The 24,569-nt window shown below is 48.0% G+C and overlaps 1 protein-coding gene and 1 long non-coding RNA gene across 2 annotated transcripts; one reads left to right on the top strand and one right to left on the bottom strand.

Annotated features, from left to right (window-relative positions):
- The first annotated feature begins 7,580 nt into the window (after positions 1–7,580).
- Positions 7,581–20,617, top strand: ADRA1B (adrenoceptor alpha 1B). The gene is made up of 2 exons (XM_059860224.1): positions 7,581–8,780; positions 19,776–20,617. Exons 1-2 carry the CDS (start codon positions 7,808–7,810, stop codon positions 20,285–20,287), a joined length of 1,485 nt encoding a protein of 494 aa, XP_059716207.1. The 5' UTR covers positions 7,581–7,807; the 3' UTR covers positions 20,288–20,617.
- On the bottom strand, positions 12,292–23,637 carry LOC132334286 (uncharacterized). The gene is made up of 2 exons (XR_009488370.1): positions 22,458–23,637; positions 12,292–12,642 (listed from the first exon to the last, which is right to left on the bottom strand). It is a non-coding gene; the product is annotated as an uncharacterized LOC132334286 (long non-coding RNA).
- Between the last annotated feature and the right edge of the window lie 932 nt (positions 23,638–24,569).

Here is a 24,569-nt window from a genome sequence, read left to right as displayed (position 1 = left end):
TTGCTTTCATACCTACTGCACACTTAATCAGAATTAAATAGAATTAGGTCTTTCCCAGTTGCTTAAAGTGTTGATATAATTATTCCAAATCTTGACAGGAAAAAGAGAGAAACAGATGTTTGCTCTCACCTAATTTTTCTCTGGAGAAATAAAGACTGGTTATAGATTTTTATGGCTTCTCAGAAGAACAAAATATGGGAAAATAACAGATTCATGAATATTTAACATTATTTCAAAGTAAAGTGCAGTGTTCATTTAACAGAAAATACAAGCCAAACTCTAATTCTTTTCTTCAAAGCTCTCACAGTTCCACCTGTAGTTTGTGTTCTGGCAGCTGAGAGTTCAACTGATGCACTGGGTAACACTGAAAAATACATTTAAAGTTTGAATTTAAAAGGAAAGATCCCTTGATTTGTCTCTTACAAAGCTGGAGTAGCACATGCTTCTTTAATTCGCTCTGAGGAGTGTGAAGCCACAAATGCATAATTTAAAGTGTGATGAGGTGTTTGTGCATTCCAGCTCTGCTGTGAAGGAGGAGAAGCAGCAGCACCTCAACCCCTGGCTCACAAGCTGAGTGTTAATAATGAGAAAAGGGAATATTTTGGTTCACTCCTTAACAGGAGGGTCCAGATTCCCTTAGAAGAAGAGACACAAAAGAGACATTTTCTCTCAGCAAGTTCCAGACTTTGGGATTGTGCAGAATTCCCTCTCCAGCTGGATGTACAGCTTTAAGGGCTGGCACATTTGAAGATCTGACAGAAGTCCTGGTTCTTTTTGCTTTATTGTCCCAAAAGTTCTTCCTTTCATTCCCTTCCTGTAGAGCAGAGAGCTCCTCTTTGTCCTTTGCTTCCTTATTACCCTGATGTTTTCAGCCCTGCACCAAAAGCAGCTTTCTGTCCATTTGCAATCCTTCTCCAAGGAATTCTGCCCTTTAGCATTATTATTTTTGCTGCAATGGGTTCAGCAAAGGAATGGCTGGGTAATTATTGAGCTAGGGAGGAGGAATACAAATTTCCAGTTCCTCAGGGAAGCAGCAGGATGGGGAGTTTAGACTTCCCTCTCCTCAGAGATACCCATATTTGCACCAAACTAGATGTCAAAAATGCTTCAAGGTTAGAAAAACCACTTCATTCCAATAAAGATCCCCTAAAATAGATCTAAATACAGATTTATTGAAAGGAACAGATAAATTAGATGATAGATTGACAACAACCTCACTGAACTAAGATCTTGGTCCATATTTTAAGGCCTGTATTATTGCAAATATAAAAGTCATTCCCTGCCTCTCCCAGGCATTTTCATCAAGGCAAAACATCAGAATGGGGTTGTACATCAGCCCTGAAGATGAATGTGAGTGTTCAGCAGCAGTGATGCCCAGCACTCACTGGCTATGAGACATTGATGCTGCAATAGCAAGTTCTAAACGTCATAAAGCTGAAATTAAATACTGTGCACACCATGATCAGAGCTCAGTGACGTGGAGAGAGGTGGAAAATAAGTTTATGTTGTTTTTTTGGTTTTTTTTTTTTTTTTAAGGAAATATTGATCTTTCACGCAAATGTCCAACCTGGAAAATGAAATTTGGAATTTAAAAGTCCCAGGACTTTGGGCACCAAATTGCTGTGACCTCTTACAGGCAGAATAAAGCATCTGGGTTTTTAAAACAAAGGGAGGGCTGTCATTGGTACAGAAATAATCCTGGTGCACAGATCAGGAGGAGGTTCCAGAAGTTTCTGAGGTCTTGTGGTGCTTAAAGATGAAGGTGAAAACTCTCAGGACAGCAAAAATCCCACTCAGCCCAGCTCTCTTTGAAAATTCCCTTTCCCAGCCCCACTTCTGTTGTGTTACAAATACTCCTCTGGGCTGGGTACCTCAGTCTCAGAGTGAAGAAACCACTGAGAAGGAGGCACAGAAATGAGATTAATTACTTGTGACAGCATGAGGAGCTTTATTCAGCCTGAATTCACCTCCAAGTTTATTTCCTGAGGTGTGGGGATTTATAGCTCTGTGGTCACCTCAGCCACTTTATCAGGGCTTGTTTGGTGAGCCACAAACACCTCTGAGCTGCTCCTAACCTTGCTCAGCCCTTGGCACAACGTTGGTTTATGCCAGTGAGCAGCAGAGCTTTGTGCTTGTTTAAAATGGATTTCTTTTTCCAGCATTTAATTCCTGCCTTTTTTATCTCAGGTTAAATATTTTCAGTGAAGTTGAACTTATTTAATGTAAATAAATATACCCAGCCTTTTTTTTAAAAAGACTGGGCAATCTGTATTGATTTTAATTTCTCAGATCTAGAAACCTCAAGTTTATTCCATTATAATTCTATCCCAAAAGAAGCAAGTTCTGAAACAGCTGAAAAGCAAAGCAAAGCAAAGCAAAGGAAAGGATCCTTCCAGGAGAGCCTGGTGTCCCCTCCAGCCTCTCCACCAGCATTCGACTGGTTCCCTTAAATTCCCTGAAATTTGGGTTAGAACTCTGGCAGATTGCAGAGTCAGAGAATTCCCTGGGTTTGGATCCTCTCCAGGTGGGATCAGGCAGAAATCCTCTCTCCTCAGGGCAGTTAGGCAGAGCTTTGGGAGGGATTTGCACTTCCTGTGGCCAGGAGGTGCCCCGGGCACAGGACAGGCAGGACCTGCCCTGCTGCTGCTCCTCCCTCTCTCCTCCAGGCAGGGACTCTCTTTTCCCACCCCAGCCAAATGCACAGTCCCTTGCTGGCACCACCCTGAGAAAGCCTCTGAGATAAAGCTTCCATCCATAACTGGGAAATTACTGATAAATGTTGAGAGTCTCCAGCAGGGTTCTGACAGAAATGCACAGTGAGAAAAAACCATGGTGCAGTGGGCAAAGTCTGGGAGGGGATTTAAGAGCCAGTGACAGAGTGAAAATAATTGTATTTTAGTTAATTCTACCCAAAAAATGCTCTTCAAATCCTATTTACATTAAAATGACAAGCACTGAGTAACTACAGAAGAAAAGATTATTCCAAATTGCAAGTGTGTGCAATCCTGTTTTGGCAAGTTCCAGCTAATAACCTTGGCTGTTAATGCAAACCTCAGAGATATTTCCCTTACTCTGAAAATAAACCCACAAGGCTCTAAATATCACCATTGGAGAACTGCAAATTAGCATTTTAAATGTATTTTTTCTCTTCTCATCATGGAAAATCCCTTTCCTGGGTTTCAGGGTTTGTGTGTGTTCCCTGTTAATCACAAAAGGTGAGGAAACCATAATCCAGTGTCTTTCCAATGTCTGTGGGAAGATTTTATCATTCTGGCTGAGACAAAGAGGTTTTCCACGAAGGACAAAGTTCTGCCCCTCAGAAAGAATGGAAATGAAGGAAATACACTTTGTGGATGACACTGTGATTTTTTTGTGATTTCCAGAAGAAAGACTTGAGGAAGGAGCCTTGTACCAGCTCTGCAAAGGCACAGTACCAGCCTTATCCACTGTAATTCATGAAACAAGCAATAATTAAGTGAGCTCTGGAGCTAACAGTGACGTTTCTATCAAAAGCAGACAAATTTCATCTTTTTCTCAATACAGATTTAAGGGCCTCCCTGCAGAGAAGCTCTGTTTTGAACACCATCCAGAGCCAAACATTCACCCCTTCTCAGAGCTGCAGATACAATTCTTCAGCACAGGAACCCAAACACCCACCCACAATCCCACCAACAACCTTCCCCAAGCCCAGCTCCTCACTCCACTCCTTGGCAATGCTCTGACAGCAGAGAAAGGAGCAGAGCAGTGAGAGGGGAAGGCCCCAGAGGGATTATCTACATGGAGATATTCCCATTGATCTCCTGGGCCAGCTCATCCCCCATGCCCAGTCAGGAGCAGTGCTGCCAAGGGCTCTGGGAGTGTCTCTGCTGTGTCTCAGGGTCAGATCCAAATGCCAGCACATGTTTTAACATTTGGGAAAGGAGCACAGCCCCTTACAAAGCTGAGCCATGCTAAAGGGCTCCTCTTCCAATGGAGGAGTCATTGAAAAACGACTCTGGGAGCATTATTGAAATATAATTGACTAGGATCCTTGGGTTATTAGATTCACTTTTTCATTGAACACTGTGATTCATCTGGATGAAAGGAACTCTGCCATGGATCCTGTCTGCACTTCTCTGAGCAGGTGTCTTTGGCTCCAAGTGCCACCTCAAACCCGTGGCAGAAAAATTTCCCTATTCTCAGAGTGCCTATTCCATCCCTCAGCCCCAGGCAGGTAAGGAGTTAATGCTGGTGTCTCAGTTTGAATACATTTGGTTCTCTTACAGCACCTGCTGCTGAAGATCTCAGAGCAATCTGTGAGCATTCACCAGCTCAGGCTCATCATCATCCAGGGTTTGTTTTTGCATGCCTGGTGAGCAGGGCTGTGAGAACACACCTGGCTCCTCCAGGGGCCGTGCAGGATGAGCCACAGCTTTGTCTTCCTTTGGCCCCTGGAATGGGATTTTTCCATCTGTTCTTTCCTCCAGAGGGCACAGAAAGCAGCACCAGGAGGGGAAGCAGACTGGTCCCAGTGCTGAGCAAATGTTTCAGTCCAGCCATGAGCAGCCAGGACCTGCTCCCTTCCCTCTGCCCTCTCCTCTGCTGTGGGCACTGTGTCCTGGAACCAGCTGACTCCTGGAAGTGGCTGCTGAAAGGCTGTTGAAAGATCTGGTTCCTTGGGACTACAAGGTCTGCTGGGAGTGTGCCCAAAGGCAGGCAGCAGTTTCAGGGCACTCTGTCCCCCTTGGCAGGCCGGGCACGTCCCACAGGATGCCAGCTGACAGTTCACATCCTCACAGAGCTTTCCTTATCCAGCCTCTCACATTCTGCACTGATCACGTTTTCTCACGTGCCAAAGGCTGTAGCAGGGTCGTGTCTGACCTAAAGATCTAACCAAACCATTTTCAATGGCTGTAGCTCAGCCCCCAGCAGAGGGAGGCTGCAGTGGCTCCGTGCCCTCTGTGCCACCAGGACTGCACTGGCTGGTGCCAGGGCAGAGCTGTGGCCCCAGGACAGAGCCCCCAGCCTGAGGAATTCCCAGACAAGGCACAGAAGCACGGTCAGAAATCCCAGACAGAGCTGAGAGTGGAGCCCAGAGGAGCTGGAAGGGTGAAGGATGGATGCCCCAAGCCCAGCTGCTGCCTGCCCCTTCAGCACTGAGAGCTCTGCTTGGCAGGGCAGAAAAGCTGAGGTGAAGCTCATAGATCCAGTGTTTGTTCCTCTCCCCTCCAGTGACTCCGTGGCATTATCCTGCCATTCTTGTGAGCCTTGCAAAGGGAAGTTTCTGAACAACAAAGCTTTGCCCCAGCCCTGTGCTGGGAAGGGCCACACCAACATCTGCCATGCACTCCCTGACTCAAATTCAACTTCTGTTTACAAGGTTTGTCCTCAAAACCAGCAGTCAGCTGCAACTCTCAGCCATAGCTGCCTTATTAAATATGAAGTTTTTATTTTAAACACAGTACACTTTGTAACAGGAAAATCAATATAGACTAACCCAGAGTGCAGCAGGCAACAGCTGGGGGACGTAATCTGACGACAGAAAGTTGAGAACAGGATTTTGGCAGTTTTATGTTCAGCAAATCTCTCACTTGTTGTTTTTCATGGCACTGAGTTCTAAAGATTTGAGATTTCTCCCCGAAGCTTCACAAGATGAAGAAACCAAGCAACCACTTTCAACATTACAGGCTATTATCTACAGAATAAATCATTACTTATATTTTGCTTTATAGGCTACTGTAAGAGGATGACTCTTCCCAGAGCTACGATGAGTTAACAACATCAGTGACCTCAGAGCCCTGAGCAAAGACTCAGGGAGATACTTCAGCATCAGAGGACTAAAGGTAAAGTATTTCCTAAAGTAAATCCTTGTCTCTGCCTTCCCCTGGGCTGTGGGTGGGGTGCTCAGCTCTGCTCAGGGCTGGGGGTCACAATAAACTCTGCCTGGAAAAGTTACAGAGGTGGAAAAGAGGAGATGAAGGCACAGAGGTGCCCTGTGCAGGAGTACAGAACAGCATCAAGATTTTACTGATCTGCTACAATTTTATTTCATTATCAGATTCTTAATCAGAAACAAACTTTATGCCATCATTGAATATTGACTAGCAATACTGAATAATGAATAGTACAAATAAACCAGGGATTTTTGGAACCAAGCTATTTGTCCTTAGGAGATGATTAGCACTCTAAAATGATATGTGAGTCACAAAATAAACTCCAATATATTTCCTTAACGGGCAAAAGGGTAACAGATCATTTTGTCCCTAAACTGCTTTTTTCACCACGTCCCACCGAGGAAATTCCTTCTCAGACAATGCAGCTGTTTTTTTACAGGTTTGCACTGCAGGGTCCTGTGGCCAACGAGTTAAAGATCGTGACGTTCCCCCGGTGTCGCCCGGCCGGCATTACCGTCTAGTGCTGTCCCCTCCCTGCTGTCCCCTGCTGTCCCCGCTGCTGTCCCCTCACTCACTGCTGTCCCCTCACTGCTGTCCCCTCACTGTCCCCGCACGGCCACCGCAGGGTCCCCGCGCTGACAGGGCAGCGTCACAGACAGTCCCTGCACCGCCACCGCACAGTCACCAACAGCCACCGACAGTCCCCGCACTGTCACAGCCCAGCCACCGACTGTCCCCGCACTGTCACAGCCCAGCCACCGACTGTCCCCGCACTGTCACAGCCCTGCCACCGCACCGCACTGTCCCCGCACTGTCACAGCCCAGCCACCGACTGTCCCCGCACAGCCACCGCAGGGTCACCGCACTGGCCCCGCACGGCGGAGCCGTGCAGGAGCCTGGAGCCATCCCTCTGTCCCCCGGTCCCTCTGTCCCCCGGTCTCTCTGTCCCCCGGTCCCTCTGTCCCTCGGTCCCTCTGTCTTTCTGTCCCCCGGTCTCTCTGTCCCTCTGTCCCTCTGTCCCTCTGTCCCTCTGTCTCTCTGTCCCTCTGTCTCTCTGTCCCCCTGTCCCTCTGTCTCTCTGTCCCCCTGTGCCCCAGTCTCTCTGTCCCTCTGTCTCTCTGTCTCTCTGTCCCTCTGTCTCTCTGTCCCTCTGTCTCTCTGTCCCTCTGTCCCTCTGTCTCTCTGTCTCTCTGTCCCTCTGTCCCTCTGTCTCTCTGTCCCTCTGTCCTTCTGTCCCTCTGTCCCTCTGTCTCTCTGTCCCTCTGTCTCTCCGTCCCTCTGTCTCTCTGTCTCTCTGTCTCTCTGTCCCTCTGTCCCTCTGTCTCTCTGTCCCTCTGTCCCTCTGTCTCTCTGTCCCTCTGTCTCTCTGTCCCTCTGTCTCTCTGTCTCTCTGTCCCTCTGTCTCTCTGTCTCTCTGTCTCTCTGTCCCTCTGTCCCTCCGCCTCCGGCGCGGCCGCTCCGGGGCCAGCGCAGAGCCCGCCCCGTGTCAGGCACGGCAGCAGCGCAGCTCCCGCGGCTCCGGGCAGGATTGCTGCTGCTCTGCTGCTGCTCTGCTGCTGCTCTGCTGCTGCTCTGCTGCTGCTGCTGCTCTGCCGCCGCTGGCAGCGGCCCCGCCGGGCAGTGCCGGAGCGCGGAGCAGCCCCGCGCGGGTGCGGTGGCTCCGCTGCCCCGCGCTGCCCGCAGCAGCCCCGTGCGGTGGCTCCGGGCTCCCCGTGCGGTGGCTCCGGGCTCCCCGTGCGGTGGCTCCGGGCTCCCCGTGCGGTGGCTCCGGGCTCCCCGTGCGGTGGCTCCGGGCTCCCCGTGCCGGGACTGCGGCTCCCCGGGACCATGAATTCCCCTGCTCGCACTGCCCGCGGCTCTGCAGCCACTTCGCGGGTCCGGAGATGACTTTGAGCTGACTCGCCGAGGGACGCGACCCCAGCTTGCTATGGAGGATGAATTTTAAGATGAATACCTACCTTGGCGATACATCCAATACATCGATACCGGGATATTTCAAAGGCTCTGCACTAAATTATGGCAATTTTTCTGCAAACAACTCCAACGAGACAGGAAGCGACCTGGATTCACCTGCCCTGGCCACCAGCAGGGCGATCATTGTGGGGCTGATCCTCGGTGCCTTTATTCTCTTTGCTATCATAGGTAATATCCTGGTAATTCTCTCAGTGGCTTGCAACAAACATTTAAGAATCCCTACGAACTATTTCATCATTAACCTGGCCATAGCAGACCTGCTGCTGAGTTTCACTGTCCTGCCGTTCTCTGCCACGCTGGAAGTGCTTGGCTACTGGGTTTTGGGGAGGATATTCTGTGACATCTGGGCAGCAGTGGATGTGCTGTGCTGCACAGCCTCTATTTTGAGCCTGTGTGCCATTTCCATCGACAGATACATCGGGGTCCGCTACTCCCTGCAGTACCCCACGCTGGTCACCAGGAGAAGGGCGATTTTAGCTCTCCTGGCTGTCTGGGTCCTGTCCATGGTGATTTCCATCGGGCCCCTGCTGGGCTGGAAGGAGCCGGCCCCGCAGGACGACAGGGAGTGCCGGATCACCGAGGAGCCCTTCTATGCCCTCTTCTCCTCCCTGGGCTCCTTTTACATCCCCTTGATCGTCATCCTCGTCATGTACTGCCGGGTCTACGTCGTGGCCAAGAGGACTACCAGGAACCTGGAAGCTGGGGTGATGAAGGAAATGTCCAACTCCAAGGAGCTGACCTTACGGATTCACTACAAGCACGTTCACGAGGACTCCTTGAACCACACCAAGTCCAAGGGTCACAACCCCAGGAACTCCTTAGCTTTCAAACTTTTAAAGTTCTCCAGAGAAAAGAAGGCGGCCAAGACGTTGGGAATCGTGGTTGGCATGTTTATCCTGTGCTGGCTCCCCTTCTTCATTGTCCTGCCACTGGGTGAGTTGGGGGTGTGAGGGCAGGGATTGGGGTGGGTTTTCTGGATCCCACAGAAATATCTTGGAAAGGACTCAGAGGGATGAGAAGGAGATTCTGTTGGGAGAGCTGCAGTGAGCAGATGAAAGGAAGGGAGTGAAAGGAAGGGAATGAAAGGAAGGGAGCTCCCGATGTGCAAAGAGTCACACTGGAACTTTGGGAAGTGTGCAGCTGCACAAAACTGCTCACCCGCAGACACAGGGCCCGTGTCACCCCAGGGGACAATTTCTCCAGGGTTCATATCTTAAATCCCCTTTGTGTTGTTCATTTGAATTGAATTAGGTGTCAGAAACATTACCAAAATGCTTTACCCCAAATCCTAGATGAGACCAGAGAGCTGCAGCACTGCAGTGTTGGGGGTTCAGGTCAGGTTTGCCCCGTGTTTGGGATAAAACACAGTAGGATTTTGACATTTTAAGATGCCCTCACTGGAAATGAACTCAGTTAATTGTGAGGGCCAAAACTCCCCTGAGCTTTGGGAAGCGGAAAAGTTCTAGTTGTGAGTTCAAACATGACTGACCAAATCCCAAAAGCAAAGGAGATCCCACAGATCCCAAGGAAGGTGCTCGCTGGTGTCACCAACTCTCGTTTTGGACACTGCCATGGGAGCTTTGGCAGCCACTTTGTTCACTTTCAACTTCAAAATACTGTTCAAGCATTGGCATGGCCTTAACACATTGCTCAGTGTGCCCAAAGCTGTGAAATGTTCTTGTGTTGTTTTTATTATTAGCACAAGCTCTGAAGGGGAGTATCTCAAGATATTCAATTACTGAGCTCTCAGAAATATCTGTCCAAAATTAATTTCTCTGAGACAATCTGGCAGCCTAATTATGGAAAGAGGTGGATAAAGAAAAGGGAGAAAAAGCCTTATTAATGTTCTATATTTGTGTTTACTTAGTTACCCAACCAAAACATTTCTGATTGAGTAGTAAGCGAATATTTTTAGAGGTTGTTGTAGAAAACTAAACTGAGTTCAGCAGCCTGGTCCTAGTGGAGTATTATAAAACTATAATCTCTGTGTATCATTAAGAATCTTTACTGCTTCAGCTACTGCAGGGCAACTTCGTCATCTCTAGCTTGTTATACTGAATTTTAAAATCTTTATGACTCAAGACTTGCATAAAGGTCACGTTAAGGATTTGAAAAATTACAGACAGAAGGAAAACCATGAGTAAAGTTCTTTTGGGCTACTGAAGTTTAAGTCCCTGTACTGGCTCTTAGAGGAAGTTTATAGCATAAAACAAGCAATAATTCCCAGCTGTGGATAGAAATGTATTTCACCATATGTAGCAGTATGAGATTTGTAGCAGTAGGTCATGATCCCCTGATAAAGCAGATGCCCTCCTTGATTTTGAGTCATTGAAGGAAAAAAAGGCAGCTGCCAACACAGCAGCTCGTGTTGGGGGGTGGCAGGAGCCAGGACTGACCCCCCTCACCCAGCCCAGGTGTGGAGCAGCCCAGCAAAAACACAGACACAGGGCAGGAGCAAAGGGAGCCACCGAGCAGCTCCCAGTTACTGACACTCAGTAACTCAACTGTCAGCTGTCCCTTTGGGGAGCTCAGATCTCCTGGGCTCCATGGGAGGTTTAGTGAGAAGCTGTTAAATCACCTGAGGGAGAACTGATTGCTTGCCAGGACACGATTTTATCTCCTGTGTAAACTGTGCCAAGGCAGCAGTGGGTGACAGGCTGGAGCCTGCACCACAGCACCAGGGCTGGCACAGGGGCTGGGGGACAAAACCAGTGCTGGGGACAAACCCAAAGTTAGGGACAAACCCAGTGTTGGGGGACCAACCAGAGCTGGGGACCCCAGCCCAGCCCAGGGCTGTGACCCCAACACCCCCAGGGTGGCACTGGCACCCCAGAGCTGAGGGCAAGAAGAGCTGCAGGGGTGAGCACTTGGCAGTGCCATAAAACTGCTGGAATCCCTGGCATTCCTGTCAGAAGCCCCCTGGCTGGAAAAAGGGGACAGAGGGTGTCCACAGCACTCCATGCAAGATCCAGATGCATTTCCACAGTGGGTGTTTTCCCTTGGTTTTGCTGACTAGGAATAGGCTGGGTTTATCCCTTGTCCCTGATTTTTCTTTTTAAATTTGTGATGCAGCACTGCCCAACCCCTGTATTTTTATCTCTATGTATCAGTGCAGAGCCAATTGAGGATGTCAGGCATGATTCAAGCATTGCTCACTAGGACAGGTGGGAAAAGTCAGTTTCCTGATATGCACAGTGCAGCTGCTCTCAACTGCAGCAGAGGGGAAAGAATTCCTAAGTGAGCTGCACTCTTTATAGCAGGAATCTCTTGCTTTGTGTCTTGAAGACACAAAATTCAGTGACATGCTATTAAAAACCCTTTAGAGAGCACCCAGTGGTATGAAATCAATTCCTAGGATAGGCCAGCTGTAGAATCCAAAAGGTGCTGATGTTTTCCAAGCTCTCCACTGGTCCCTGGGCTGTCCAGCTGAGACAGCTCCCCTTCCTACAAGGACAGGCTTCTCCCTCAGCTTCTCCTTCTCACAGCTCCTGTTTGCCCCAGTGACCCAAATCACAGCCTCACATCTGCATCCTTGCTACTTCTGTCTCTGTTTCTCTGCTCCCTGTTCCCCCCAGTAACTCCATGACTCTGCAGGAGGGTGTTGGCAAAGCAGCTCTGGATTTCTGTGGATCCAAGTACAAAACATCTGCCAAGCTGGTAAATGTTATTTCTGCAGCACCACAGCCCCAGGTCTGAACAAATCTACTTGGATCTAGCAGAGTTTCCTTGGTATTCTTAGCAATTTTTTGAGTTTCCCAGGCAAAATTATTTTTCTTCCAGTCTGGCATTTCAATTTATTCCACAGCTCCCCATTTGATATTCCAGCCCAGAGTTACTCCATCAGGTGGCAGCTGTGCCTGGGAGCAGCTGTGGTGCTGAAAGCAGGCAGATTGCTTGGAAAAATGAAAAGAAATTATATCAATGCTTCCAGAGCCTTTTTCAAGCAAAAATCCCAAGGAAATCTCTGAATCCAGTGCAGATTGGAATGCCAGCCTTGACAGCACAGGCACTGAGCAGCATTGAATTCTCAGCACTGAATTACCCCCAGTGAGGTCTGGGGCACTGAGCTGTGCTGCCTTCAGCACCTGGGGATGCAGAAGTGGGCCCAGAGAGAACTCTGTGAGAAATGTGGGTTATTCCTGTGTTGGATATTCTGTCCAGACAGCAGTGGAGCTGCAGAACATCCTGGCTGCACATTTATAAAAGCTCCCTGCCTGTGCAGTCACCCTGCTGCCACTCAAAATTGTTTCTGATTCACCGTAAAAAAGAAAAAAACTAAAGACATTTGTGTCTTTAAAATAACTTCTTGGCTCATAAATTCAGTGACTCAGCTTCCAGGAGTAAATATCTTGATTTTTTAAAATAAATGTTTCTTTTCATCCCTTTCATACAAATTCTTCCTTAGGCAGCAGGACTACATTAAATATTCATTGCTGATAAATGATGAGTAAAAGAGATTCTTTTTATTTAAAGGCTAGAGCCCTGCAGAACTAAGGTAACACTCATTAAACTCCCTCCTTTAAACAATGGAGGGACCAATTTTATGTCAATGCCTTCGTTTAAAAAATGAATACAAAATGATTGATTGTATAAGGAGAGGTTAAGTGTCACTGCTGTAAATTGAGATATCAGAGCAGACTTCCCAGAAGATATCTGGGAGATATCTTCTCCCAGACATTCCCAGAGGGAAAACTCACCAGGCACTTAACCAGGGCACTTCCCCAGCCTGCTGCATCATCCCAGTGGAGATCAGAGAAGGATGCACTGCCCAGTTCAGAGCCTGCTCCCACAGATCCTGCAAAGAAAAATACAACTCTTGGAACTGAACTGACATGGGACAGGTCCCAAGGGCCCCAGGATGAAGATACACCTGGTGGGACTGTCACTGTGGATCAGGCTTTTGGAATCTCTCTGTAAGTAATAAAAAACATAAAATGTTCTGCACATTGAAGGTCAGCCAGCACAAAATTATTCTTAAAATAAAATTCTGTTTAAGTACAGAATGTGGATTTATGTTATGTCAGGCCAACCTCTGAAATACCAAATTAGGCCCCTTGGTTCCCATGGGAAACCCTTCCAGGCTTTAGGTCTGGTGCTGGCAGTGCCACTGGGCTCTGCTCTCTGCAGGGCTTTAGGCCTGGCTTATCTTCACCTCATTTGCCTCCTCTTCCCCTCCCCGAGCAGCCCAGCTCTCTCGAATCGATGACCTCGAGTTAATCGTTACAGAATTGAGATAAATTCATGAGATGTGGCAATCTGGCAGGTCAGTCCTGGTGCAAAGTTCAGGAACTGGACAACCAAACATCAGAGGGCATTCCGTGAGCAGCACAGAGTGTTTTGGCACGTGGGGAGCAGCAGATTACTTTGGGATGATTTCTCTTCCTACTGAAATAGCCTCCCTTAAGCCCTGGTTTAAGCCTTTGCCTTGCAAAGAGTATCAGTTACCAGTCACTTACAGATGTCTGGGGTTTAGGACAGAGTTGTTATCAAAGGAGGGCAAACTGCACAAATTCCTGGGTAATTCCTCTGTAGGCCTTGGATTTGTTTGTCAGAGGAACAAAGGGAAATCCTACAGTGGTCAGTGTCACAGAAAAAAATATACAGAGCAACGCAGAAAAAACCCAGAGAAATCACCCAGGGCTGACTCTTCAGCCCCAGGGATGGCAGCAGCTCCTGGGCCAGGAGGGCAGGGAGATCCAAGGGAAAAAATGCCAGGACTGATGCAGTGAGAGGAAATCAAAGGCAGGAGGGAAGGGAGTCTCAGAGGAAATGTTGCTTTTAGGAGGGCAGTTGGACATGAGGGTTTGCAAACACTTGAGGAGCTGCTCAGGCTGGAGGGCACAGGGGAGCACTGAGGAAAGGGACACAAATCCAACTGGTCCTAAAGCACCCGAGGCCAGAGCTCAGGGTCTCAGGTGCTTCAGGTGAGATACTGCCAGGACCAAAGAGCCAGGAGGTTTTCCACATCTTTACTAAAACAATCCTGCATGACCCACTGCAAGGTTTGGAGCTGTTTATTTGGGCTTCCAGGTGAGCCCCAGGAACTGGAAAGCAAGAACCAACCATCTCTGAGGGACCAGAGACAAAACCTGTGCTGGAAATCCATCCAGCACCCCTGTAACAGTGCTCAGCTCCATGCTGGAGCTATTTCCTGCCAGCCATGGCCAGGACAGATTGGCTCAGCTGTCAGGCAGAACCAAGGGGGAGAGAAAACACCAGAGCATGTTCAGTAATTGCAGATATTTAGGTGCAATACATGCAATGTCAGCAGACTCAGATCAGCTTTTCTAGACTCCCTCAATCAGATAATCCCTTGCAAAACAAGGATAATCTTGGCTCCTGGTCTGTCTAGTCAGGAGCTGCTGTTTGTAACTCTTTTGGACTAACTAATAACAACAATAATGCAGTGTTTGTGTCCCTGTGCACTGCCAGCTTTAGAGACTGAACAAGATTCTGACCAAAACTGATCTTGGTTTTATCCTATTTGTCTGAGGGCAGCACAGTTTAAACACAGGTGAGTTCTCTCAGTGGTGGAAGTCACAAAGCTGGGCTGGGCTGAGAGGTGGTGCCCAGGGCAGTCATTCTGTGTTTAAATTCAAGGCACTGTCCCTTCAGAAATCAAATGTAGCTGCTGTGCCTTGCAACTACTTGTAATGCAAGGAGGTGTAGCAGCTCTGGGGCTCAGGAAAACATCTCATGCCTATCTGTGCTCCTTGAAGTCCTGGTTTTATTTTGGCCACTCCAGATAAGTTTCCATTTTCGGAGCCTTTCAAAAGCTCTCAAATTTGAGTCATTGTGAATGAAGTTCATGCTGTTCTCACTGCAGTGATTTGCTCATCTGAAATATGAGGCATCTGCTACAGGTTGTCAATCCTAGGACATAAATTCCTCACAACCAGGACACTTTGGAGCTCTCAGCAACCTGGGATGGTGGAGGGTGTCCCCCTTTAAGGGGGACCTTTAAGGTCCCTTTAAACCAAACCATTCCATGATTCCAGGGTATTCATGAGGTATCACTACTCTGAGAATGACAGCTGCCAGACTTGGAGCCCTGTCAGATTTGTATGCTACCCATTGTTACTTTTAATTCATCCAGTTTCCCTTTCGTTTTCCTTATTGAATTTGATTCTGCTTATTTTGGATGCTCTCTGTGTTTCTCAAGATCAGTTTTCACTGTTTTCCAACTGTTTTCCCTGTTATCCTAATCCTCTTCTCCAGCAGCCTCCCAGCTTGACCAACCCTAAGTTTTATAACCATCCTCTCCACTTCATCATCTACTGTTTGTAAACATCTACTGTTTGGGGTTTTTTTCCTTTATTAAATAAGTCCAGGGGAATGTAAGCAAACACTGGATGCTGGAAGAGAAGGAATCAGGAGCTTTAGAAATCCAATTAGCTCTAAAACCTTGGCAAGCTGGCTTGGCTGAGCCCGTGGTGTGAAGGGCTGCAGGAAGCTTAAACAAAAGGCAACCACATCCTTTCAGCACATTCTAAACTCACAACAGCTCTCTCAGGGGCAGAGTATCACTCCTGCAGGGAGCATTGTGCTGCCTGTGCACACAGAGGAGGTAACTCAGCCGTCAGCAGCTTCCAGGAGTTGTGGCTCCTGCAGGAACCACGGAGGTTCCCAGCCTGGAAAGTCTCGTGCTGGTCACAGCACAGATCTGATCAATCACTTTTCCCAGGGAAAGCTCCACCATAAAGCAGATTCCTTGCACAGCAAGGCTCATTCCTGCACAAGCTGGCTCCTGGGGGACAGATGGAGATGGGGGTTGATGTTGGTGAAGTTTCCTGTGTTCCCTGCTCAGGACTCAGCTGTCACCATTTGGTGTTTTTCAACCCTTTCCCTCACCAGAGCAGTTTTTAAAACCTTGGAATTTTCTCTTGAAAAGCTCAGATTTAACTCCAGTCAGAATGGCTCTAATCTGCACCAAAATGGAATCTCTGAAAGAAGACTGGCCCTTGGGTTGCCTCCCAAGGGTACCTTTACCCAATCACTAATTACCAATTCTCCCTTTCTATTTTATGGTGTGCAAACAAGGAGGTTTGGAAACACTTCATTTTCAACCTGCTATCAGCAGAGAGAAGGAGTTTCATGTTTTGTGGCTCTTTAATCTTCAGACAATGAGAAAGGCATGCAGGATCTCCAGTTTCCCAGCTGGAATATCCAGTGGCACACAGCAAAGCCCTTACATGACTCTGTTGTACCATTGCACTGCAATAAATCCAGATGTTGTATTTCTTCCAGGAAACTGGAAAGGAGCTCAGCACACTCCCCCCTAGGTGTGTTTTCATCTCAGCAAAACCAGATTTAGAAGATTTTGAAATGCAATGCCTTTGTAAGGCACAGAAAACAGCACCTGACAGCCCCAAGCTCATCCCTAGTGACTTGTCCTTAAATCCAGGGAATCCACAGTACTCCTCCCCAGTTATTATCTAATCTAAGTATCAAATTCTGAGCAAAACTGATCATTCTATGAGTAATTTATTACACTTAATTGATATCAAACCCACAGTGCATTAAAAATTAATGTTTAATTAAAACCTTCTTCAGTGAAGAGTTTCCCTTAATTAAGAGTGCAACAATTAGGCCACTACAGAAGATTTTGCTGCTGCCCACCCTGATATTTTAAGGACTTTTCCCAGGTCCACTAAAGTCCTCATGAGCCTTTGCAAAGGGTTTCAAGGACTTCCCTGGTTCCAGTGGACTCTGAATTTTAATGTCTCAGTGGTGCTCTGCCTCCGTATCCTGCAGAATATGTGAGCAGAATTGATATGGCAAATTGTTTCCCACAGTGTTCCCTAAATTCATTCAGGAGACTTGACTGACTTCTCTGTAATAAAGCATTCATTATAAAGAACCAGCCAGAGCCTAAATTAAATTAGTTCTTCCTAAATAAAATACTTCTTAATTCCTTTTTATGATACTTGCTCAGTGTATCTCCAAGCTCAACAGCTCCATCAAACCTGATCCCTCCAAACGGATCCAGCTGATTTTCTGAAATATTTCCTGTTCTCCACTTGTGCTTTGCAAAATCTCCTTGGTGTCAGGGGTGCAGTGGGAGGGAGACTGTGGTGCTGTGATTAATGAATCACAGGGTCAGTGCCAAGAAATAAAAGTGAGCAGAAAATGCACATCCCTTGGAGTGAGGCTGTTAAACACCAGGAGAGCAATCACTTGGAGCAGGGAAATCCCTCTGGCCACCCCACAGGGAGTAAATCACTGAGGAGACAACCACCTGCAAATTTGCCAGGCATTTTAAAGAGCAATTTAAATCAGCACAGGGCAATATTTAATCTCCTTATCAGGCTGCAGTGGGGAAGTGGTTGGAGATTAGAGCAGGAAATATCAGTCTGGTGTTCAGGTGTGTCCAGCAGGCTTTGCTTTAGCATTTTATCAAGGCATCAAAACAGCCCACACTTGCTTGCTCCTGGCAGGTTAATGCAGCTAAATAAAAGGTACTGTAGTTAATTAAAATAAACAAATAGAATTAAAGATCAACATTTAGCTACAATAATAGAAAGGTTTTGAAACTGAGAAATTCAGGAGTAAGTTCGTGTGTGATGTAGATGAAACAGGCATGGCTCCTTTATCTGCATTGGTTCTCAGTTTTCACCTCTAGACTTTCACTCATTTTATCTGGCCTGTAGAATTCCTTATTTATTTATTTTTTTATTTTATTTATAGCATTTTCTCTGTCCACATTTAATCTGACTAAAAATATTTAAATTTGGTAGAGGAATGTCTTACAGATTTCCAGCTGTTACAGTATCAGACAAAGGCAGACCTTTCAATCCACCTCTGTGGATTCTGTGGAGAAAAAATAGAGACTCCTGAGCCACTTCACGAGGATGGCTGGACTTTAGGAGCTAAAAATAATTTCTATTTTAAAGGAATTCCAGAAAACAATTAAAGAACTTTATCAGTGTGAGCTCCAAAACATTCCTTTTACATTGTGGTGCTTTGTAGCTGTTTTGTAAAGCCACAGAGCTTCTCTTTTCTCTAAACTGAAGGGAAATATCAGCAATTACCACTTACAAAATAAACCCTGCAAGGGTTTTGCAGCTGAGCATGGAGAAGATTCAGCAGCATCCTCCTCATCTTGGCTGCAGTTATAAACTAAGATCAGCTTTTCCTAAAGCTTTATAAGAATGTAATGGCTCAGTCCATGAATCCCAGGAATTGTCACTGGATCCTTCACCTGAGACATTCAGACACAGTTTTGGGAGCTGCACTGATTTGCTGCATGCTGGAAACTTTTCAAATGCATTTCATGGTTTCTCTGCTGTTGGACACGTTGTGCTCTGTAATTCCTGCAGCGTCCATCAGGATGGAGGCAGGACCTGCAGGACCTGCAGGACCTGCAGCAGCTGCACAGAAAAGGCTCTGGCCAAACCCTACAGAACACTGCCAGCAGCTCAGCCCTGAGGGACAGGGGCTCACCCTGCAGGAGTCCTGTAAAACCCTGAAGTGCAGAGTCGTGAGGAAATCCCCTTAAACTCTCCATTTAACCCTGGGTTCCTCAGCTCCAGGGCAGAGCCAGCCCTGGCACCATTCCCAAACTCTGCCAGGATAAAATCTGGGATCTGGCTGCACAGGACCCTCCATGCAGGGAGTGCAGCCTGGCCCTGGCACCATTCCCAAACTCTGCCAGGATAAAATCTGGGATCTGGCTGCACAGGACCCTCCATGCAGGGAGTGCAGCCCGGCCCTGGCACCAATCCCAAACTCTGCCAGGATAAAATCTGGGATCTGGCTGCACAGGACCCTCTGTGCAGGGCGTGCAGCCCAGCTCTGGCCCCACACACGCTGTGCTGGCTGTGCTGGCACCCCAGAGCTGTTACCCAGGAGCAGAGGAAGTGCTCTTGCATAGTTTTGAGGCCCCAGGCACGACCTCTGCGTGTCTGTGAGATGGGAACAGTGCCCAGAATCACATCCCTCCCCTCCTGACAGCCACCACTGACTCAGCTGCTTTCACAGCCCAGCTAATCCAAAACCACTCCAGAGGGAAAGGTTCCTTCCCAGCCAGGCTGGGCTGTCAGCTTCCATTTGAAAGGCTCTGCAAACCCAACTCCAGCTCCTGACAGAGGAATTCTCTCCTGGATCCCCACTCCTTGGTCACTGGAGGCAGACACAGAGGTGTTTTCCCAGATGGATAGCAGATCCAGCTCTGTTTGCCATAAAAACCTCATGCATTCTTTTCTCCAGCCCCATTTGCTAAATTTAGCTGATGAATTACCACTGAAAGGACAGGAAGTGGATTCCCCAGTGTGAGCTTTTCATTTGGGCAGCCTGGACAGGGAAATTGTTTGGTTGTGAAGGGAAGGGGAAGTGTTCACAGAATGACCTCTTGGTTTGGGTTACACCACTTTTATGAATGTCTGAGACGTGGGAAGTTCCCCAATTAACTTCAGGTTTCGGGAGGTTTGAGCTCTCACAGTAATCTGGATAGATGGAGGGGTGTTCAGGAGCTGCTAGATGATGTATTAGAAGTTTTGAGGTGTGTTTGGAAATGCTCTTCTTGAGGAGCCTGGGAACACTTTTCTTTAAAAGTGACCTTTGAAAGCTCTTTGAAGAAGGCACAGCTTTATTCCTTGTGTGCCTCATGCAACAGCCTGGACAAGGAAGGTTTGATCTGTCCCTGGGATCAGGAGATGTTCCTGCAGCAGGTGAGGGCCTGTAAACACAAGGACTGCTTCTTATTTTTTACCCTTCATCAATGATGTGTTCCTTTAGCTTTCAGATGGGAAACATTTCCTTGTCAGCTTTAAAAAGAACATTTTAGTACCAGAAGACCAACACTGAAAGCAACGTGCATGAAAGAGTTTTAAAGCACAGATTGTAACAGTGATCTGATGAACACGTTCCCTTCCTAAAGGCAGACCAACCCCTTATCTCAGATATTCTCTGCTTCTTTCCCCTGCACAGGATCCCTGTTTTCAGCCCTGAAGCCCCCTGAAACGATCTTCAAGGTGATTTTTTGGCTTGGCTACTTCAACAGCTGCTTGAATCCCATCATCTACCCCTGCTCCAGCAAGGAGTTCAAGAGGGCTTTCATCCAGATCCTGCGATGCCAGTGCCACCGGCGCAAGCAGCTGGGCTGGTGGCCCTACAGCTACAGAACCTGGAACCGCTGCTCCCTGGAGCACGCCCGCAGGGACTCCCTGGAGGACAGCGGCAGCTTCCTGAGCGGCAGCCAGAGGACTTTATCCTCGGCATCGCCCAGCCCCGGCTACGTGAGCAGGATCAGCCAGCCGCAGCTGGAGCTGTGCACGCTGCACGAGTGCAGGAACTGCAGCTCCCTGCTCAGCCCGGCCCGGGAGAGCGGCGGGCAGCCGGGCCACTGCCAGTTCTTCACCTTCCAGCCGCTGCCCGAGCGCAACGGGCACGGCCCCGCCGCCAGCCCGGGCTCCGGGCAGGAGCCCCCGGGCACGCCCTGAGCGGGCACCGCCCGCAGGGCGAGACCCGCGGAACCGGCGGCTCCGGGCGCTCCGGACACTGGCCAGGGCAGGGGACGGACCTGCTGGCTCTCGGGAGAGGGACAGGAGGGAGCAGGGAGGGACAAGAGGGACAGGAGGCTTCGTGCCACAGCAGTGCCCAGGAGCAGGGACTGCCCAGACTCCCGGTAATTCCCAGAGAAACTACTGAAGCGTGAGCAGAGGGCAGGGAGGGTGCAATGCCCAGGGAAGGGCACAAGGGACACCTCAGGCGGCCTGGGAGAGCTGAACAGCCAGAGACAGCTGTGTGGAGAGAGAGTGAAACAGGGTGGGCCAGGGTGGGGAGGGAGGGAGGGAGGGAGGGAGGGAGGGAGGGATGGATGATGGATGGATGGATGGATGGATGGATGGATGATGGATGGATGGATGATGGATGGATGATGGATGGATGGGTGGATGGATGGATGGATGGATGGATGGATGGATGGATGGATGGATGGGTGGATGGATGGATGATGGATGGATGGATGGATGGATGGAGGATGGATGGATGATGGATGGATGGATGGATGGATGGATGGATGGATGGATGATGGATGGATGGATGGATGGATGGATGGATGATGGATGGATGGATGGATGGATGGATGGATGGATGGATGATGGATGGATGGATGGATGGATGGATGGATGGATGGATGATGGATGGATGGATGGATGATGGATGGATGGATGGATGGATGGATGGATGGATGGATGGATGGATGGATGGGGATGGATGCACTGAGGTCATTCCTCTCCAGACTGCCCCTGGCTCTGCCCATAATTCCCAACTGTTCCATACATTGCTGTACACTTGCACTTTACAGATGGAAAACAATGATTAAAGTAATTTCTCAACAATTGAAACACTTGTTCCTGTTACTGTAGGGCTGGAATTCAGCCATGATCCCTCATCAGGATTCTCACTACAAAATAAAACACTCATGGCCACTAAATTTGCCATTGTGGCTCGTGGGATGCTGTTCCCTCATCACCAACACACGTAACTCTTCCATCAGGAATTAGTTACAGGAGTTCCTTCACCAGGATCTCTTTGACAGTTTGAAAATTGGGAAAAAACTCCACATGGATCTGAAGGAGGGACTACAAAGATTACGGAGGACAAAGTTTGATATGCCACCTTAAAATCTGAAACTTTAGCAAGGCCACCTGACTTGTCCAGATGAGATCTATTCTGAATATCTTCATTTTTCCCACAGGAAATCTTTTACAACCTCCACCAGGCAAAGCCAGCCCAAAGGAGGTTGTACAAATCACCCTTTTCCTTATGTTAGTCCTTCTTTTGATGCAATGTTTTCCTTTAAAGGAGAAACTATTTGGGCCAGGGCACAATTACAAGGTCTTGTGGGACAAGCCCATTTTATCACAGCCAAACTGGGTTTGCCAAGCAGAACATGCAGTGGCAGTTGCACACAATGGTATCTGTTTTATGCTCATTCACAGACTTTCTGATGAACCCACTCTGTGGGCAAACAGATTTGCCTCTCTAAATGAATTGCTGCCATTTAGCACCCAAGATGTTCATAAAACACTGAATTTCCCCAGGTTAAGGTGCTGTGTGGAGTTCCATCCCTGAGGAGGGGCTGCTCCAGAGCCACTCAGTGGAGAGGCACAGCTGGAATGGCTCAGGAGCTTTGTCACAGCCCAGCTGTACAGAAATTAAACCCATTAGGCTCCAGTGCACTCAGCTCTCAATGTGCTGCTCATTTGTGAGAGGAGTTATGCTAAAATCAATCCAGCTGAACGAGGCTGGAGCTGGAGAGCATCCTGCATCCTTTGCTCTTTGGAAATGCAGTTTCCCATTATCTTTACAAATGTGATGGGGAGAGGAGAGAGAGGACATTGGCGTTACAAAGTACAGTTCCAGTCTGGAAAATGTCAAAATAGCAACTTTCTGTTCAGCAGCTGAGCTCTGTGCTCTCGGTCTGTGTGCTTGACTTTCACCTCAGACAAATGAGCAGAAAATTGCCCAGCACAGGAGATAATCACAGCAGTTATGGGATGGAATGATGGGAGTGCTCACACGCAGTTCCTTATCCCACACACTGACCAGCTCATCCCCAGGGAATACAGGGGTGCTGGCTGGATTCACTCCACAAGGGTTGCTCACCTTCTCCCAGCTCCTCCCTGGCTCCCACATTCCAGAGGGCAGGACATGGAGCCCAGGGCTGCTGCACCCCACAAACAGCACCTGCACCTGGGGAGGCAGAAAGAAACACCTCAGAATGTGGACACACCACGCTGGGTCTATGAAATGTTTGCACCCACTGTGAATTTTTGGGGGCTGCAAGGTTGCACTTCCACCATCAGATTTAAGGATCCCAGGACAACAGGTTTGTCTGCTTGTTGGAGCTAAACTGAGGGCATAAACCAGGCTTGTCTGCTTGGGTTTTAATTAAACTGAGGGGATAAACCCAGTGTCCCTGGGGAGAAAACAGGGCTACGATGCCAATTTACGTCACTGTGACAGGGACAGCTCCCCCTGCACCCCTCTGCTCTCCTGCCTGGGTTAAAGCAGAAAGTTACATTACATTTTTACTCAGGTCTAATCTATGACCTGGCCTTTTCCCAGAATAGCCAAAATTCCACTGCCACATAAGTGGAAGGAGACAGGGAAAGGAGATCTGGGGCTGTTACTGGGAATTTCTCACACAAAACACATTGGCTTGAGCTGTGAAGAACATGCTTTCTGTCTAGTAATTCCCATAGTCTTTATAGCACTCCAGCCATAGAGAAAAAGAGAATGGATATTCCAAATTAATAAGAATTAATTCCAGTAATTCCATCACTGTTTCTCTAATAAGTCAGCCTAAAAGCGGATGTAGAAAAACTTTAATTTATAGCTGTGATTAAAAAGCTTTTACTTGCCTATTTCACAATTTCCTCTCAAAATGTTCTTTGGGAAAGACAATCATTTGATTCCACTGAGACCTGTGTGCAAATGTTTAATTCTGGCGAAGAACCTGAACTTTCTGTGACCCCCAGAAAATGGAAATTATTTTTCCTTTCCTTGATTTGTTCAGCTTTGGTTTCTTCACTGTGAAGATCAAACAAGCTGTCCAGAGCAGTACATTTAACACGTGGTCTGGAGTTTGGGGTAGCTGTGCAATATTTGTCCCTCTCCGGAGGGGCTCAGAGTCCAGCCCTGCTCCGCTGGACCCGGGGCAGCTCCAGCGCTGCTGCCCCGAGCGGGGCCGGTCTGGCGCGGGCGGGGGGACCCGGCTTGGACAATCCAACATCGCCACCTGCGGGATCGCTGCGCCGGGAGAGGCACGAATCCCGCAGCCCCCGGGCTGTACACGGCACCAACCCGGCCTCTCCAACAGGAGGGCTTCCCCTCGGGGCAGGGGGGAGTTGGGTATCCCGCGTTCAGTAATTATAATAAATAATGAGAAGGCATGCTCCAGATTCTGGGGTTTAGCAACTCGAATTATTGCCTGGCTCGTGTTGAATCTTCTGCTGTAGGCAGCAGTATGTAAGAATTTCTATAATATATCATTTCTAAAATATATAATATGAGAAGGCATAATATTATACTATATAATATATTTATTACTATATTATTATAATTATATTATAATATATAATAATGAGGAGGTATTTCCCAGATTGCTGGGGTTTATCAACTCAAATTGTCACCTGGTTCTTGTTGAATCTTCTGCTGTAGGCAGCAGTATGTAGGAATTTATATAATATATAATTTCTGTAATATATGAGAAGGTATCATATTATAATATATTTATTACTATATTATTATAATTATAATATATAATAATGAGGAGGTATTTCCCAGATTGCTGGGGTTTATCAACTCAAATTGTCACCTGGTTCTTGTTGAATCTTCTGCTGTAGGCAGCAGTATGTGGGAATTTCTAAAGAACCACTCAAGTGCCAAACCTCCCCAGTCTCTGGCTGTTTTTACCCAAGGGTGTTGTTCCATCCCCTGGCACAGCTCAAGCCTCCTTTTGGGCCCAGATTTGGAATACCTGTAACACTTTAATGTTGTACAAAACCAGAATGGGGTGTGAGGCTGAGCAAGAGGAGCATCATCCCAAAGTTCCAGAGGAAAACCCAAATATTCCTGAGCTGTACAAGCATGAAATGTTGATGGGGAGAAGCAGGTCCTGGGGATCTCCTGGGGTTGGACACGGCCAAGAGCTGGGGCTGCACCTGGATCAGGGATGTTCCTGGGATCAGTCCAGGCTGGGGAGGCACGGGTGGA

This window comes from Haemorhous mexicanus, chromosome 15 (genome assembly GCF_027477595.1).
Source record: "Haemorhous mexicanus isolate bHaeMex1 chromosome 15, bHaeMex1.pri, whole genome shotgun sequence".
Classification (NCBI taxonomy): Eukaryota; Metazoa; Chordata; class Aves; order Passeriformes; family Fringillidae; genus Haemorhous; species Haemorhous mexicanus.
The sequence above is the reverse complement of the archived record's forward strand: the minus strand, read 5'-3'. Positions and strand labels throughout refer to the sequence as shown.